Below are 19,600 nucleotides of genomic sequence, written 5' to 3' on the forward strand. Positions count from 1 at the left end.
TTGTGCATCTCCTTTAAAATGCCATATTAATGGCTGTACTTTGTTGGGTTCCCCTGTAATAGTTCTTTAATAACTGCAGCTTCTAGAAAGCATTTTTAATATCCTTTTCACATATACGTGTACATATTTCTGGAGTTGTGTGACTGCTTGGGGAGGCCAATCTTTTTCTGGACTCTTCAGTCATTCTATTGAAGAACACTACATACGGATTCTCCCCAGCTTGAGATGGCTGATAACAGGGAGCAAGAGATTCTATTTAACTGCACAGCAAATGCAGATACAATAAAGCTTAGGTTTGGTGTCTGTTTACTAGGACTGTGTTGAGATGAGCATAATATCCCCCTAGAAGTTTGTCTTTTTATCCCATTGCTTAGGACATAATAACTTTAGCCTCCCGCTGGGTCAGACTGATTCAGAGCCCAGTTGGTACCAGCATGGAGAACTCTTGAGGACCATGAGTCAGACATAAATAAGTGGTTGCGCTTAATGCGCCTTCTCGCTGTGTAAATATTGCTTATTCCCATAACTCTTAGTGTTGGATAAACATTTCCAGACTTTGCCCCACATCAGCCCACAACCTTTCAGGTTCAGTGTTACAAACTCTTCCCTGATCACCTCCCTGGCAGCTCTGGCGTCTGCTTCTCCTCCTCCTCACACGTCAACACTGGTTTATTTCTCCCACTAAACCAAGAGGAGGAGAGGAAAAAAAGGGAAATCAAAAAAGCGAAAGGGAGGGATGATGCTTGGAGGGGGTGGGAGGATGCTGACAGCAGATCAGGGGGTGGATGTCATTGGCTGCTGACTGCATCGGAGTCCTTCTGTTTGAGGCTATAAAAAGATGAGAGGATGGGAAGCAGCAGCAGCAGAGCAGTGACAAGCTGGACACACAAATCCAGCGAGACAGAAACAAAACAGAAAAATAATACTCTCCACATCTGGGAACCTGACCGCACAGCCAAGATGTGCAAAGGACTTGCTGGAGTGACCTCCTTCCCCGCCACCTGCCTGAAAAGGTGAGGCTGCAATCTGCTCTGCAACACACAATGGCCATTCAATTGTAAATATGGGGTATGCAGGACCTTCAGAAAAGGGACATGTCCATTGCAGAGTAGAAGATCTTCATATGGTGGGCATTGCGTTGTTGTGGGGGCTTCCTATGCTCCTATACAGCACTGCAGAGCATTTCATCCCAGGTCCGGGAGCCTCAAGCGAAGGCTTCCAAGCAGCAATTATTATTGGTTCCTTATCCCAAGGTGTTAACCCACTGTGAGATGGTTGCTTATAGCTTGCGTTGCATGGAGTTTAGGCCAGGATCAGATTTTAATTTGGGTTTAGACACGACTTGTTTTTTTTTAGACCCAGATTTTTACGTGGCTTCAGGATGTTTGATTCTGCTTGAAATGAATATTTTACTGGTTACCAGATAAGATGGCCGTAGACTGTGCCGGGATTAGGTGAACATTGCAATACTCGACTATTTCTATATGCCGTACATGTTTTGTTATTATCATAAGAATTCAATACAGTCATTTCTGAATCTCATTTGCATTAGCTCAAATGGAAAATGTCTTAGGCTGAATTCACACGCAGCGTTTTGCTGCATTTTTTTTTTGTGCGTTTTTTGCTGCGTTTTTTAGTGCGGCCAGATGTTACATCAAAGTCTAGAGTAAAATATCAAATGCACTACACACAACTGCATTTCAGTTTGTGGAGTTTTTGAGAAAATTTTGTGGTCGGTGGCATTTTTTACAAAAGCAGCATGCACTGGGTATGGCTTTTGTTTTTCAGGTGTTTTTCCCATAGACTTCTCCATGGGACTTCAAAAACTCTAGAAAAAAACCATGTACAAAATGACACCAAATAAAAAAACGCCACTAAAATCGCCTTAAAAAACGAATGTTCCAGTTTAATAACGCTAGCGTTTTGAGAAGTCCTTTTCGATGCAGTTTAAAATGGCACAAATGTTGTTTGCGTGAAGGAGGCCCTATGAATGCTGTATGCTATAATAATAAGTACAATCTTTCAGCAGGTCCGATACATTTAACACCTGGTAAAATAGATTTCCATTGGTCGGAGCCAATCATATTGTTACCGGAGAACCCCTCACTATCAATTGGGAAAGCTGAATTATCAAGAATAGTTACATGGGCACTCAAATAAATATAATATAACATATAATATAACATATAACATATGCTGTTATAACACAAGTGACTGGCATATGTCCCGCATTCATAGAAGACTTTGGCAAACAGCCTGAAACCACTAGCCATAAAATGTCATCGTAATGGCAGTGTTTAATGCTAAAATAGCGTACACTGTAAACCACAGGATGTTATTGGGTAAATACCCTGTGATATAGTGGTAGTTATTACATAACCAGCTCTAAAGTAACAATGTATCTCGCTGAATGTTGTGTGAAACTGAGATGATAATATTAGTGCATATTATATATAAATATTTACTGAGTAAACTAAATATTTACTAAATAACATTAAACATTTATTAAACATGGCAATACATTATTTTACTGTTAGGCTATGTTCACACGGGGTCTTTTGCCGAGTTTTTTGACGCGGAAACCGCGTCGCAAAACTCGGCAGAAACGGCCCGAGAACGCCTTCCATTGATTTCAATGGGAGGCGTCGGCGTCTTTTTCCCGCGAGCAGTAAAACTGCCTCGCGGGAAAAAGAAGCGACATGCCCTATCTTCGGGCGCTTCCGCCTCCGACCTCCCATTGACTTCAATGGGAGGCAGGAGAAAGCGTGTTTTATGCCCGCGGCGCTCAATGGCCGCGGGCGAAAAACGGCGCGATAATTGCTATTCACACGGAGTATTTTGGGGGAAGAATATCTGCCTCAAAATTCCGTTTGGAGCTTTGAGGCAGATATTCCTCCCCCAAAATACTCCGTGTGAACATAGCCTTACTGTTGTGTATGCTTTTATATATACCTGATGTAGTAATGGCGAAAGCAATGAACACGTAGAGACACTTTACTGCAGTGCTATAGGAACTATCCCTGGAGATGACAATGTAGCAGTCATGTATGTATTAGGGCATGTTCACACTGCTTATTTTCGGACATTTTTCAGGCTGTAAACGTCCCGAAAAACGACTGAAAAATCGTAAGCAGAACGCATACAAACATCTGGCCATAGATTTCAATGGGAAATACGGCGTTCTGTTCTGACGGGGCGTTATTTTACGCCTCATTGTCAAATAACGGCGCGTAAAAAGGTGCCCCGTAAAAAGAAGTGCATTTCACTTCTTGAGAGGATTTTGGTGCCGGTTTTCATTGTCTCATTAGAAAAACAGCTCCAAGAACGGCCATAAAAAACTCTCTTTCTCTCTCTCTCTCTCTCTCTCTCTCTCTCTCTCGTTCCCATTCCTTATATAGCACCACCATATTCCATAGCACTGCTCATTATAATCACTCTCATCAGTCCCTTTCTCCAGTGAGGCTCGCAATCTAATTTCCCTATGTCACATACATGCATGCAAACGAGGGTCATAAGAAGCCAATGAACTTATTAGTGTGTCTTTCGAGAGTGGGAGGAAGCCAGAGTATGCCGAAGAAACCCACACGATAAACAGGAGAGCGTTCAGACTCCGTGCTGATCTTGCCCCTGCTTAAAGTCGGGAACCCTGTGCTGTAAACATAATCACTATATATACAGATGTAGCAGAGCTGAATATGTCATGAAACTGTTTCTTTTGTGTATTGTCATAAGATAATACAGTCACTTTTTAGCCTTCGTTCACATCCTCGTCAGGGTCCCGTTCTGATGTTTCATCGGAGGTTCCCGTCAGAACGGGACCCTGAGTGACATAAACGGAAACCATAGGTTTTCATTTGCATCATCATTGATTTCAATGGTGGCATATCTGGTGTCAATGGTTTCCGTTTGTCTCAGTTGTGCAAGGGTTCCGTCGTCTTGACTGAATGAATAGCGTAGTCCACTTCAGTGAGGGTCCCATTCTGACGCGAAGCTCCGACGGAACGTCAGAACGGGACCCTGACGCAGATCTGAACAAAGCCTTACCTGTAGCTTTATGTTGATAACACAACAAGATCTGAACCGAATGACAATCTCAACCCTGCTACATCTTGTTTGGTGCTGCGTTATCAGCTCACCGATCTGAGCTTTTGTAGCAACACTTTTTGATATAACCTTGAGTTGAACTCAAAGGGCAAACTCAGCTCTGCTACATCTGTGCTGTGCTATAGGGAAAATGCTTCATTACTGGCAATAAGGTAAAAGGAACATTACAGAGGTAAAACGCAGATAGTTGAAAGTAAACAATGTTTCTTCATCGCTGTTGGCACGTGTTGTAAAATATTGAACATACTGCAGACTATTATATATATGGCTCCCACTGCATCGATGCTAGATTATTCTACACGTCTGTGTGGGAGTACAGGTTCTGTTTTGAATCGGTTGCGGGACAATGGGTTGTTATATATTCACATGTCATTGTGCTCTAGCTTTCACATATAATTCTGGTGACGTATAATAATATCGATATAGATGAGTTAGGTCTGCCCTAAAGAGCTTACAATCATTATACCACCACAACACTGTGTAAATGTTGTTGATGTGTGTATACATCAGTACCATAAGGATAATTATCAATCTAGGGGAAAATGTTATATTTTTCACACTACTTTACTAACCAGTAGGCGGGGCTTCAATGAATGGGTGTGGCCTCCGACAAATTTGCTCTAATTTACCCCAAAAACTGGCAGAAATTATAGCGCATATTATTCCGGCTCGTAGCTGGGGTGGATTTGACTTTCTTGCGCATAGACGGCGGCTCCTAATAAATTAGGGGTATCTTACTCCAGCGCTCTTTAGATTAAGACTGGCGTCTGAAACGGCAGTCTAATTATATTTCCCCCTAGTGTCTGTAGGCTGAAATCTGGTCCATCTCAAAGTGAAGTTTAAATTAGGACTGCTTTCTATATGGCTGGGGAATGATGAGAATCTGCCTTTGGTCTATGTCACTGTATGACAGGGCAGGTTAATCCTATTTTATTGCTGTGAGATATAAGGCACCAGGCACAGTCTGACTCATATATAGTGTCTTTTATCGCTCATCTGCCTTCCCACATCATTGTCCCTGATATAAGGGACTTCACATGATATATTATGATGGCACCATTAATGAATGATTTATTGTACAGCACTTTATTAAGGATAGTCCAGACTTACATCATTGTTTATCAACCAGGGTGTAGTATGTACCATGTGAAATTCATATGTGATATCATCACGATTATCATTTATTGAGCAATTATATTTCATACCATACATAACAGTTAGATTACAGGGGATATATGTTACTGCAATTCCTGTACCTTCTAATATAAAATAACATGGAATCAGTAGTACAGTCTAAAGCCCCATGCACACGACCGTAAAAATTCTCAGCAATTACGGACCTATTCAGTTCTATTGGCCACGGACACCTTTCCGTATCGCTATGGATAGGTGTCCGTGCCATAGAACTGTACCGCAAAATATAGAACATGTCCTATCTTTTGCGTCTTACGGGCTGTGCCCCCATACTATGTATGGGAGCACGATCCCAAAATCCGGGGCGGCTGTCCGTGGCCGTCAGCGGATGGCTGTGCCCGCAATCGCAGCCCGTGATTACGGGCACGGCCGTGAGTGTGAGACCTAAGTAGAGCGCGAATAAACTCAGCCTCCTCTAACTTCGCCCCTGAGTTTTCTTCGTTGGCGTACTCACTTATTTTTTTATTAGAGTCAGTGGCTGCCTGTCTGTGTTCATATAATAATGACAGGATATTACAACCGAAATTTGCATCTCCTTTTGATATAGCACAAAGTCCATGATATTTTTATATCATTGATGAATCATTCAGCTTGCTCCACTTGCAGAACAGATTCTAATAATCATTGCTGCGTCACTACAGTTTACAAGCAGCGATAGTGGAGATGGGCGATATCAGTCTTGGAAAATTGCATAGTCTTTATGTTACTGCCACATTCCCAGTCATCCCTTTATGGACCTTGCTTAATGTAATTGGGCACAGTCATGCTGGAAAAGAAAAGGGTCTTCCAAAAACTGTTCCCACAAAGTTGGAAACATATAATTGTCCAGCATTAAGATTTCCCTTCACTAGAACTAAGGGGCCTAGACCAACCCATGAAAAACAACCCCATAGCATTCTCTTTCCCCCACCAAATTTACAATTGCCACAATGTGGTCAGGCAGGTAATGCTCTCCCGGCATTCACCAAACCCAGACTCGTCCATCAGACTGCCAGATAGAGGACAATGATTCGTCACTCTACAAAACATGTTTCCACTTCTCCAGAGTCCAGTGACGGCGTGCTCTACACCACTCCCTCCGACGCTTGGCATTGTGCTTGGTGATGTAAGGCTAGCATGCAACTGCTCGGCCATGGAAACCCATGCCATGAAGCTCCCGGTGCACAGTTTTTGCAGCACAGCGTTGGTGACTTTTATGCACTATGAGCCTCATCACTTGGTGACCACGATCTGTAACTTTACATGCTCAGCCACTCGGTGGCTGAGTTGCTGTGGTTCCTAAACGCTTCCACTTTGCAATAATACCGCTCACAGCTGATGGTGGAATATCTAGGAGGGAAGAAATGTCATGAACTGACTTGTTGCAATGTTGGCATCCTATTACAGTACCACGCTCAAATTCCGTGAGCTCTTTAGAACGACCCATTCTTTCAGAAATATTTGTAAAGGCGGCTGCATGGTGAAGTGCTGGATTTTATACGCCAGTGGCAACGGGACCAAATGAAACACCTGAATTCAATGATTAAGAGGATTGTCCCAATATTTTTGTCCATATAGTGTGTGTAATGTATTTGCCTGAATTGTACTTTGTAAAATTTGTCACAATCACATAAAATGTAACTGATTACTATTTACACATTTGTTTTGTTTCCTTACAGCGCCAAAGATATGAAGCATCGACTAGGATTTTTTCTGCAGAAATCTGATTCTTGTGATAACAGCACTTCCGTGAAGAAAGACAAACCTGGATGTCAGAGGTAAGTCATCCTGTCTCTTGTGTGTGTTTATGATTTACACAAATGACATAATAATTGCCAGTAACCCATAGATCATTGCTGATGGGAAGCTCTGTGTAGCTCTAGGGAATGGAAATCCATCCATAAAGTATAATAAGCAGCACTGTTTACTAATCACATCTCTGGGCTACTGGTGAAATACTCATCTGGTCCAGGGTTTTATGTAATACTTTATCACTGCACGCTCAGCCAGGATCGCTAATACCTGAGAATAGTTATTACTACTAAATTGTCTGGATCCTACAGTGAAATCAATATTTACAACTAGTCAATTTTGGGATAAGAATAATGTATCTGTACAAATGTATGCACCAGACAACATACAGTACAGAGTTCAATGAAGTTGTCAGATGGAAACCTGACTTTGTCTGATTGATCTTAGGCCAGATCTCTATTCGCAAATCATTATAGCTCTTTGCGATCGCCGTCGATTTTTTTGGTCACTTTTTCTGCAATCGCAAAAGAGATGAATGCACAAACAGGCAGAACCGGGATTACAGCATCAGACTACCTGAACTGAAATTACACAATACATATTTACACATTTAATACACATAAAAGACCACACACTTAAGAGTTGTACCCAATCTTAGAATCCTACACACCCATGTGGAAATGTACAATGAATAAAAAATGATGATGTATTTATTGATTAGAGAAAATAACTCATAGCATGGGTCAAAAGTAGAAGTTTTCAAATGTTGTTGTATAGTCTATGGTCTGAATTATTATATTGTAAAACTTATAGAATATATCTTTCTGTTTTCCAGGCTAACTCAAGAAGAAGTTAAGAAATGGGCAGAGTGTTTGGAAAATCTGGTTAACAATGAATGTAAGTGAGCAGCTGTCAAGTTAAGATCAATATCAACAAGTCAGGAAAATAAATATGCTATTAAAGTAAAAAACAGTGAGACCCCCACCGATCGCTAGAGCAAAGGGTCTGTGGACCTTTTCTGATCAAAGTGCCCATTAGGCTCTCCTCAGACTCTCTCGGCTTTACTCAGGAGAAATACTTTTGGACTGTAATGATCCCTCAGCCCTTTTCTTTTTAGAAATCAATGGCGGTGTCACTGGTCTTCACATTAAGAACACGGGATGATATTTTAGAACCTAGTAGCTGGGCTAGAAACCAAAACACATGCAGCATCCTTCAGCAGATTGGATATAATTAAAGTTCATCCACAGCTGAAGACTCACCAGATTGTTAAATCCCTGAACTAAATTTTTAACTGTATGCTTTCTAGACATGTTGACCTGGAGACCCTTCCATAGTCTGTAGTTGTGTATACGTGACTTAAGTCAGCTAGGAAGACCAAAATGGTTTGGACGTCACGTGAGAAACTCGACTTAGAGATATTACTCTTAGTGTATTAGGAATTTTAGAACTTCACTACAGATTTCAATGACGTCAATTTAGGGTCACTTCTTGTCTCATAGGGCCTTGGTTTGGCCGTCGTACAAGACACTGAATGTTGTTACTAGTCCCTGGAGACAAAAAAATGTAAATTGATTTGCTAGTTCCACTGCATTGTGGTTCCCAGATTAAATAATTTTTGCTGCTTCCTGACCTATAATACATGAGTCAGATGTTGAGATGTTAGACATACGGTGAGAGCTGCTGGTTGGTCCTTCATCATTAAGTCCAACCTTCACTATTTTTTCATACTGTATGTAGAAGGTCAAGAAACTTTATGATGCAATACAATAAAACACATCTTAGCATGGGTAATATGTTTAAGATTTTCTGTAGTTTAGGACATGTAAAGTAGTACTTGTGCTTCTTCTACTACTTATGGCATTATCTGAAGGACATTGTTGGACAAAAGTGTTTAGAGAATTTATAGACAATTGTCTTCTTCAACTTCTAATGGAATTAATGTTACTTTTAGGTGGCATAGTGGCTTTTAGATCCTTCCTTCAATCAGAGTACAGTGAAGAAAACCTTGATTTTTGGCTGGCATGTGAAGATTACAAAAAGACAAAATCAACATCAAAGCTTTCAAGCAAAGCCCCAAAAATCTACGAGGACTTCATTTCCGTGGAGGCTTCCAGAGAAGTAAGTTTCCAATATTTCTGACTTACCCAAGTAACTTGATGATAAAGAAGTAACACAACCATCTCACGGGGTGCTCATTTTAGTTATAGATGACCCCTTGAGAATTATACCTCACCATTCTAAAGCTGAAATCCAGAAAAAAAAAGTTTAAAATAGGAACAAAACTTTGGAAAGCTGACACATATAATTGTCAACCAATTAAATTTTTATTGGGGTTTAAAATGTTACTTAACTTAGAGGAACATCTTGACAGTAAGAAACGTAGGAATGTTATAACTTCAGTTACAGCAAATTGTAACATTAACATTATTTGGTGCCACATTTAGGGATGTCATATAAGGAAACATCTAAAATGGAAAAAGCTAAATGAAACATTGACCAACATATATATTAAAGCTAATTCATTCCCATAATAGGAGGTGGGAAGCTTAGAAGAACTGGTAATCTTTCTAGTGCTTTATGCAATAATTAAAAATGATTAGGACTTTTTCCATAAATGATAAGACCTGGTGTAAGAATATGGGGTGAAGGTTGTAAAACATCCAGCCACCTTAATTTTGAGAACAGTCTGTCTCCTCTATTTTTTTGTGGAGATCCAATGTGTACATCAGACCTCCTAGCTGGATATATCTAGAATTCCACTTTACATATAATTAAGTATCTGTCAAAGCAATATTCTTTTCTTGTGTCAAAACCAATATTCTATTGTTTTTTTGCTTAGTCCCCTCCCAAGCAATAGTATCTAAAATATTTTTATTTCTTTACCTTTGTTCAGGTCAACCTGGATTCAACTACTCGAGAAGAGACAAACAAGAGTATTCTTCACCCAACACATTCTACTTTTGACCAGGCCCAGCACAGAATATTTACGTTAATGGAGAAGGATTCATACCGACGCTTTCTCAAGTCAAATTTCTACCTGGACCTTGTCCACTCTACCACTGGTGGAAGTACAAAGAAGATGAAAGGTCTTAGCACTGACAGCAACCCCTTCATTCCTCAGTGCGCCTAAGACACAGACTGTGGATGGCCACAGCTACGAACTAATCGTCTATGTGCTCTTATCTATACTCTACAATGGCTCAGATCCAATCTTGAGCTAGCGCCTCTTATTTATTAGATGTGTGTGTCTTGCATGCATTTCTGTTCTATTGGGGCGAGCTGGAAGAAGCATTCAGACGCTTCCAATGTTGTACAGACTAGGGACTCGCTGGTAAATGAGTGAGGCAGGTCTTATAAAATATTCTCAGGTGACACTTGTGAAAGATTTAAGGTGCCTTCATTATGAAGGACGTAGCTAATCTATCTTGTACAAGACATGATGCTATAGCGCGCCAACTGACGCTAGCCGGCAGAGCATGACGTTAACTAGCCTTGTAATTGTAAATGTACAGGCATACGAGCTTCCCTTTGAGTGAGAAGACGAGGTCAGGATCAACAGCAAAGATGTTCAACCTTCTCTAACCAAGGGAAGCCATTAAATAGCAATATTTTATTGCTGTATTACAGTGTCATATGTCAATAGATGGATACTAGAAACTACTGACTGAAGCAGACAACACTGCAATTATTTTATTACAGATATTTATTTTGACAATGCTGTTTTTAAGTTATTTACATGCATTTGCCTTTTTCTAAGCATATTTGGTGTTTATTTTGCTTTTTATGCATTGCTTTTATAATTTATATTTTTGTTAAAACAAAAAGAATTGTTCTCATGGAGATTTCATTTATTAAACACCTTGTCAATGAGCAGCTGAGAGAGACAAAAGCAGAACAAGGATGGTGATGAAAGTCGGCAACTTTTGCTGGTTTTGTCAAGGAACAATCCTTTAATTCAATAGTGTTAGGAGCATTTCTGCCTGGGTCCCTCATAACATGTGCATGTTTGTGATATCAAAAACGTATGTGACGCTAAACGTCATGTAAATAGTGTTATATTGTAGAGACGGCATGCTGGGGTATATTACCCAGTGCAGACACACTGGACGTGTGATGAGTATATTCTCAGGCACTTAATAAAGGAATGAATGTCTAATCCAAAGAGATGGAAATGTTTATTTCAGTCAAGCCACATTTACTACCTAGATACCATTTTGGTGTCTGAATATTATAGTTTAAAAAGCTCAACTACTGGAACATAGACACAGACTTAATTCCCATGTATTGTATGCAACCGACTGGAGGCCATATACTACTATGAAGCATATATACTGTAAGTTTCCCCATGGAGAGAAAAGGTTAATATGGGCCTGCTATCAATAAAACAATTGAGACAGACATTTTTTGCTGAGCTATCATTTATTTGTACTCTATCACCAGGAACTAGAGACTTCCTGAGGTTTGAGGCACTCTGTACACCTTCCTGGCACAACATGGCTGCCTCCATTGTGGGTAGATAATGTGTCCATTGGATGGAGTAAATCTACAGGTTCATAAAAGAATAGAGGGCATATTATGGGGCCAATAGGATTCTATGATACAAAAATTCTCAATAATGTATGCTAGTAATACAAGTAACAAAAACACTAAATACTGGCAAACATGCGCCATAAACATTACACCGAAAGGCATATTGGATTTAATTTTTCAGCATAATGATAGGGCAGTGCCAATATTTTTGTATCACTCTTTTAAATATATTTCTAAAGGAGCATAAAAGCCTTGGTTGCTTTGATCCAGTATAAAATAGCGACACGTGTTCGAAAGGCGTTCATACGTGAGAATGCGAGAAATAATGCTGTGATTCATTGGCAACCATAGGCTGCCATCAGCTTTGTGTTTTAGTGAAAATTAAGTCAAATATGCCTAAATATTTTAACAACTTGTAAAGGCTGTGGAAATAAAAACGTGGTAAAGGGAAAGACCTTTTGTGATTAACATTGTATTTGTCAGATAATCTCTGACTGTACATATGTTCCCTATAAGATTTGTGTGTAGCTCTTCTGTAATGTTAGTATGCAGTACATGGTGTTAACAGCATACTTTATATATTCTGTGTTTGGGTCATGCCATATGTTGCTGGATTTGAATCTATTTATTGTATTACTTGAAATAAAGATGTTTCCTAATGACAAACCCTGAATATTGATGTTGTGTCGACTTTTGTGTATTTGCGGTGTGTTACTTAGATTCTCTTACAACAAAATAGTAGGTTTTAGGTACAAAGATTGACACAATTTTTTTGCGTCACAAAGAAACGATGCATTTAATGTCCCATATTTACCTATGCTCTTTATTAGTTAGACAGTGTAAACTTAGACTACTCAGGCACAAAATGTAACTGCACCAATTTGCACCAAAATTTGATGCATTTTTCAACACTTTCTAGACACAGAGAGAGTAGGAAATCTGCCCCAATATGTTTCTGTCCGGTAGGTCATTGATATTAATTGAGGGATTGGGGCTATTGATATTAATGGTGGGACAGATGAGAATGATCTGTGTCCGTCGTTCCCATTCAGCCATGCTTTTTAAAGGCACTGAACTGATCCCCCTCCGGAATATATAATAATAATAATAATAATAATAATAATAATAATAATAATAATGAACTATAGCTTGCCATTAAATATGTTTGCATTATTTGACAGTTAGCAGTGGTGATGCCTCTGGCCTATACTATATTGTGGTGATTAAAACTCCAGGCCAGGGCCGGCTCCAGGTTTATGTGGGCCCTTGGGCGACTCCGACTTAGTGAGCCCCTTTGCAGGAGAACTGATGGCGGCAGTAAAACGGCAGAAAACTGAAATTAGGCCCTGTTTTTGCCCCATATAGAAATTAGGCCCACAATTTGTGCCCCCCATATAGAAGTTAGGCCCTGTTTATGCCCCCATATAAAAATTAGGCCCCCTTTATGTCCCCATGAAGAAGTTAGGCTTACCAGTTTGCGAGCCCCATATATATACAGTGCCCTATGTAGATAATGCCACAGTGCCCTCTGTAGATGCCACAATGCCCTCTGTAGATAGTGCCACAGTGCCCTCTGTAGATAGTGCCACAGCGCCCTCTGTAAATAGTGCCACAGTGCCCTCTGTTGATAGTGCCATAGTGCCCCCTGTAGATAATGCCACAGTTCCCATTGTAGATAGTGCTACACACCCCTGTAGATTGTGCCACACAGCCCTTTGTAGATAGTGCCACACAGAACCCTTGTAGATAGTGCCATTCTCACCCCCTTGTATAGAGTGCCATGCACACCCCCTTGTAGATAGTAACACACACACACACACACACACACACACACACCCTTGTAGATAGTGCCACACACATCCCCTTGTAGATAGTGCCACGCACACCCCCTTGTAGATAGTGCCACGCATACCCCTTTGTAGATAGTGCCACACACCCCTGTAGATAGCGCCACCCCCTCCCTGTAGAGAACACCACAGGGGCTCCCTCTAGGAATGGAATCCGCCGCCAAAGCATTGCAGACACTATGGCCGGGGATTCCTCTCCTGGAGAAACCCTTGATGTCACTGTCCATATATGATCGTCCGCAACGCTCTGGGTGGGGAATTCCGCTCCTAGACAGGGGCTCCTTCTAGAAGCAGAATACCTGGCAAGAACGTCGGCAATGCTCTGGCCTGGGATTACGCTCCTGGAGGAGCCATGACGGCAGCGTAATGTAGAGAGTTAGATAGATATTTTGCCCTGGGTGATTTTAATTTGTTTAATACTAGTTCCCACCATCCCCACATATATGTAGGTTTAGTCCAAGTTCTGGGTGTATGAGCAGCGTTAGGGACCCACCTTATAGGGGTCGCCTTGTTGTGGCAGGTGGGCTCACACAATTTGAACAAAATGTGCGCTAAGAATCTCATTATTGTAAGTAGATTCAGCAGCAATGCATATTTATTTATTTATATTTAGTGGTTTTGGTGGCATTGGTGTTCACAGTGTGCTGTCGCCATTTTCTTGTGTGCTGTAGATAGATAAATGTCATGATTCCGGGGTATGTGTACCCACTAGGCCGCTCCGCCATACCGGAGTGGCAGCTGACAAGACAACAGTCAATGGAAAGTCTAAGTACAAGAGTACCTGTTTGAAAGTCCAGACAGACACGAGATGTAGCAGGTGCTTTGGCACAGATGATTCGTGGCACCATGCTTGGCGTGCCAGACGACACTGGAGGTGGTAGATTACACATGACATGGCAAATGACACCAGACATGGCAAATGACATAAGACGTGGCAGAAGACTCCAACACGACTCCAACACTAGACTTTAGCTCGGCAACAAACACAGTTACTGGATACGAGAAACAGGATACGGGAACACTGGGAACAGGATACAACTAAGGAACCATTTGTTTAACTAACATGGAATGACAACAATAGCGCTCAGGCACAGGATGGTGGGCAGGGCGGATTAAAGTAGGGCAGGGTGGACAGGGATGAGTTAGGGAATGAAATAGTGGTGCGCGCGCTGGCTCTAGAAGAGGAGACCAGGGCGCGCACGTGCACCCTATGGGAATGAGCAGCAGGGAGAAGCAGTACTTCCTGGCATCTCCGGTCTCCGCTGGCGCTATAATAGAAAGATATATCGATAGAGATCTGAAATGATAGATAGATAGATAGATAGATAGATAGATGGATTTGAGATAGATAGTTCAGAGAATCTTGTGTCATCAGCCTCCCTACAGAGTGAGCAAGACTTTGCAAAATTAAGCGTAGCTTATCTTTATTATTATATAAAATGTATAAATTAAAAAAAAATCTTTAACTTTTTTTAAGTTAAAAGTTTATTTAATCATTCCAAACACCCACATTATAATAAATGTCTAATATAATAAGCTACAAGGACCTTCATAAAGTGGATGGTCTTCACAGACATTAGAATGTGTTCCCAAGGTTTCTGTTAGTTTCCGGACTAAAAGTCACAATTAGAAATCATTGGTGACCACCATCTGCTCAGTGTGGAGGACTCTGCCAAATAAATCCATATAGCTCAGCTTTTGATACTCCTGTGAGTGTGACATTGATGAGGGGAGATATTTTTGTCAACTGGGAAATAAACTCACAAGAATAAATTTAACCTGAAAAACATTGTGCTCTCATATGCAATCTTAAGGCATTAAAAGATTAACTGGATAAAGTAAAACTTACTCTATATATGGATCTGTGTATCTTCCAGACGGGACCAAAGATCAATACCAACCACTGCGCATGGACTGGTCTTATTACTCCTGTGCGGGCGTTCTATTATTACTACTGCACTAAGCATCTAACAGAGCTATCATCGCCTGGCCATCAAACAACTGCGCTGGCACTAGCAATGTGGATGGCGCCTGCATGTTTGGCTTCAGATCTCCACCAATAGAATATCAGTGAGGAATATTACCATGGAGATGCAAGATGCGTCTCTCTGGTAATGATCATAACAATATAGACAGGAAGGTTGTATTTAAAGGACTATTGCAAATATGAATTGGGCTTTCCCTTGCTGAATGCTTAGTCACTTGCGCTTTAGGGTAATTGACCATGTGCCCCCTCTTCGTAGGGGTGGGGATAGGCAGACTTTGCAACAGAAAAAGGAATTATGGTGGATATTATAATTGTTCCGACAGAGCAATTACAAGAATTAAAAAGCAATGTTTCGGTGTTGCAGGATCCTTTTCAGGTTCGGCGAGTCAGGTTGTGGGTACATTTTGGAAATTCTACTCTATAGAGGCTATTTTCTTTTGGTGATAAACAGTCTGGGCTCGGAAAGCTGCTGACTGGATTCAAACCATGGTGGAACTACCCATAGTCCTATAGGTTGTCCCTAGTTTAAGCCAGAATTGTGCACCACTTCCTAGCTTGGCCAGGCCTTTAATGGTTTTGTTTGCTGATTGGCCAGTTACTGTAATAACTAGAGCATTTCGTACTTTTGTCTAGTATTTCTACTGTCTAGTACTTCTACTGTGGTTGTTATTTCAATGATTTTAATCAAAGCTGTGGCAATTTATCAACCCAATAAAAGTGTGTTATTTATTTTAGCTTGCATTCATCTGTTGTTTGGATAAATTGCTTTAAAGTAGGGGGTACCATTCTGTATCCAAAAGTCATAAATGTAGTTTCATAAAGTTACTAATAAAAAAGCAAAAAATCCCAAGTTAAAAAAAAAAGGAAAAACCCATCTTTTGCCCTAACAAAAAGCTTTATGGAAAAAGCTACATTTAATTGCTATTGTCGTGTCCATAACAACCCAAACGTTAAAATCATAATATTATTTAACCCGCAAGATGAACGCCGTAACAAAAAATAACATAAAAGCAATGCTGAGTTTCTGTTTTCTGTTCATCCTGCCTTCCAAAAAAATGCTATAACTAGTGATCAAAAAGCCATATGTTTTTCTAAATGGTACCAATAAAAACAATAAGTCATCCTACAAAAAAATAACCCCTCATAAAGCTGCGTCGGCAGAAAAATAAAAAAGTTTTGGCTTTTGGAATATGGGGACATAAAACAAATACTTAAAAAAAGAGTTTTATTGTGCAAAAACCTAAAAAAAACTTACAAATGTGGTAATAAAAAAACGTAATAAAAGTTGATTAATAAACTATATGTAATCTTGTCCCGCAAAAAACAAGCCCTCACATGGATATGCCTACGAAAAAATAAAAAAGTTATGGCTTTTTAAATGCGACGTTCGAAAAACGAAAAAAATTGCTCCTTCATTAAGGCCCAAAAATAGGCTGGTTACTAAAGGGTTAAAGAAGTGTTTTTGTTTTTTTTAAAGTTTAAAATAATTTCTGTATAAAATCTATATCTTCACTGTAATATTATTATTCGTTAATAGTACGTGCTCTTTCAGTACTTTACCCCTTAATATTTAGATTATGAAGTTGTAACATATTTAACCTCCAGACAACAATAAAGTAAATAAAAGGAAATACATTATTAATTGAAAACTAAAGCCATGGTTTGGGAAGCCATCTCCCAGGCTTATTCTGGGTCCCAGCCAGAGAAGCTTCAGAACCTTAGCTCGAATAACATATAATAATTCCCTTGTAATACCATGACTACAGGACGTGATTATATTGTCATATTCTGTTAAATCTAAGTAAAACGTCTCTAAAATTATACATATAAATATATCCAGACTGTAATAATATCCGGCATCTTGATTTTTCCAGTACTATACTTGGTCTCTCACAATGAACACATTTGGCATCAATTTGATTGGATCATGATCGTGATGACCAAATCGGTAATGTACAGTACGTTGCCACACAATCATTCGATTTAGCAGCTGGGTTTCAATATGTATTCAATATGCATCAATTTGCCTTGTTATTTAACCCAATGCTTAGAATTTGATCAAGTTGCATGATACGAAAGGTGCTTAAAGCTATGTAAATATTTAGGAGGCAATTTTTTTAAAATAAATTGACATATTTATTGATAAAATATTTGGAGTTAACTTTTATTAAAAATTGTGTTTATTTTTCGAGACGCAGCTTCTTTGCATTCCCTATATATAGAAGCTGCATCTCGGCGCTTAAGGCTGGATTCACACGACCATGTTACGTCCGTAATGGACAGAACGTATTTCGGCCGCAAGTCCCGGACCGAACACACTGCAGGGAGCCGGGCTCCTAGCATCATAGTTATGTATGACGCTAGGAGTCCCTGCCTCGCTGCCGGACAACTGTCCCGTACTGTAATCATGTTTTCAGTACGGGACAGTAGTTCCACAGAGAGGCAGGGACTCCTAGCATCGTACATAACTATGATGCTAGGAGCCCGGCTCCCTGCAGTGTGTTTGGTCCGGGACTTGCGGCCGAAATACGTTCCATCCATTACGGACGTAACATGGTCGTGTGAACCCAGCCTAAAGCTGCATTCGTCAGTGAACTGCACTGACGCCATGGCTGTCAGCATTTACTGTGTCCCTCTGATGCCTTCCATAACCCTATTACCGGATCATATCTAAATTGATCAGATTAGATGTGATCGGTAACGGCCCGGTTGGGACAGGCTGCAGAGCCTGAAGTCACTTTGGCACAGCCCGTCTTGGTGGAAACCCCTGAGGAGCTGAGATCTCCAATGTCGGTGTAGGACCGCTCAATAACGGGTGTGCTACTGTAAAGTAAGAGAGTTCAACTGCAAAATCCATGTAATCTCTTGAAGACCCTGTTACAAGTCTTTAACCTCTTCCCTTCTGGAGTACACTCATATACTATATAATAAAATTATAAAAAAAACTAGAACACCAGAAGTTTCACCGGATAGAGGCTGCTGTACGACAGTACACAAAGATTCTTCTAGCTTTTTAAGACATTCTGTTTGTATTTGTTTCCTTCAGAAATCATTTTTGCAATAAACGTGCAAAGAGGGGGGAATATTTATGTACATATGTATTGTGAGGTAGGAGAACTACAGAGGAAAGAAGCTTATTTACCGGCAATAGGCCGCTGAGGCACAGCTGAATCTGCGACAAAATACGCATGTGTTACACTTGGATGCAGATTTTATGGGGGATTTTCGTGCTGTTTTCACCTTATGCCTTGCAAAACGTTGTATATGCGGTGAAAATCAGCAACATAATTGACGTGCTGCAGATTGAAAAATCCTAAGCAAAAACAAGTGCTAGATAGGCAAAATTCGTCCAAAAAAATAAATTCTTTACTAGATAGGTATTAAAAAAGTAGATTTACAATGAGTCACACAAGAATAAAAATGGAGATCATCCAGCAGTCATAAATATACAGTACAGTCAAAGAAAACATAATTAAATGTAACTAAACGTTCAACAAACTTCTGACATGTGACATGACAGAAGTTTTGATTCGTGGAGGTCCGAGCACTGGGACCCCCACCAAATCACCAAAATGAAGCGGCAGAAGCGCTCTTGTGATCGCTGAGCCGCTTCGTTTCTGTTCGGCTTTTTCAGGAAATCGATGTATCGGAGTACGGCTCAATAGAAAGTCTATGAGCCCGTACTCCGATACATCAGCTTTCCGGAAAAAGCCAAACAGAAACTAAGCGGCACAGCGCTTGCACGAGCACTCCTATCGCTTCGTTTTAGAAATTAGTGGTGGTCTCAGTGCTCTGACCCCCACCAATCAAAACTTCTGACATGTCACTATAACATGTCAGAAGTTTGTTGAACGTTTAGTTACCCTTTAAATCAATGACATGAAACCCATATTGCAGGGGACCACAGGACTGGTGTCCACCCCGACACACATTTCTGCACATGTTTTGTCTAAAAGCCCTTGTCTGATGCCATTCCTGTGGTCCCAATGGGTTTGTACATTTTCTTTACTACTTGACATACTGATTATGTTTATAGATATTTGTACTTTTGCACTTTACTGCATGGTAACTCTAGTTTTCACTCTTTACTTGGGGTATACTGTCATTGATTTAATCATTTTTGCTTTGACTACATTTACGACTGCTGGATGATGTCCTTTCTTATGTGTGACTCATTTTTAATCGACTTTTTTTTAATACATAT

General features: G+C 40.3%; 1 protein-coding gene across 1 annotated transcript; it reads left to right on the forward strand.

The window, feature by feature from the left end:
* Positions 1-768: 768 nt before the first annotated feature.
* RGS4 (regulator of G protein signaling 4) lies at positions 769-12,235 on the forward strand. The gene is made up of 5 exons (XM_075833329.1): positions 769-1,013; positions 6,957-7,055; positions 7,865-7,926; positions 8,984-9,150; positions 9,926-12,235. The coding sequence occupies exons 1-5, from the start codon at positions 847-849 to the stop codon at positions 10,160-10,162; spliced, it is 732 nt and encodes a 243-aa protein (XP_075689444.1). The 5' UTR covers positions 769-846; the 3' UTR covers positions 10,163-12,235.
* The last annotated feature ends 7,365 nt before the right edge of the window (positions 12,236-19,600 follow it).

This window comes from Rhinoderma darwinii, chromosome 7 (assembly GCF_050947455.1).
Source record: "Rhinoderma darwinii isolate aRhiDar2 chromosome 7, aRhiDar2.hap1, whole genome shotgun sequence".
Classification (NCBI taxonomy): Eukaryota; Metazoa; Chordata; class Amphibia; order Anura; family Rhinodermatidae; genus Rhinoderma; species Rhinoderma darwinii.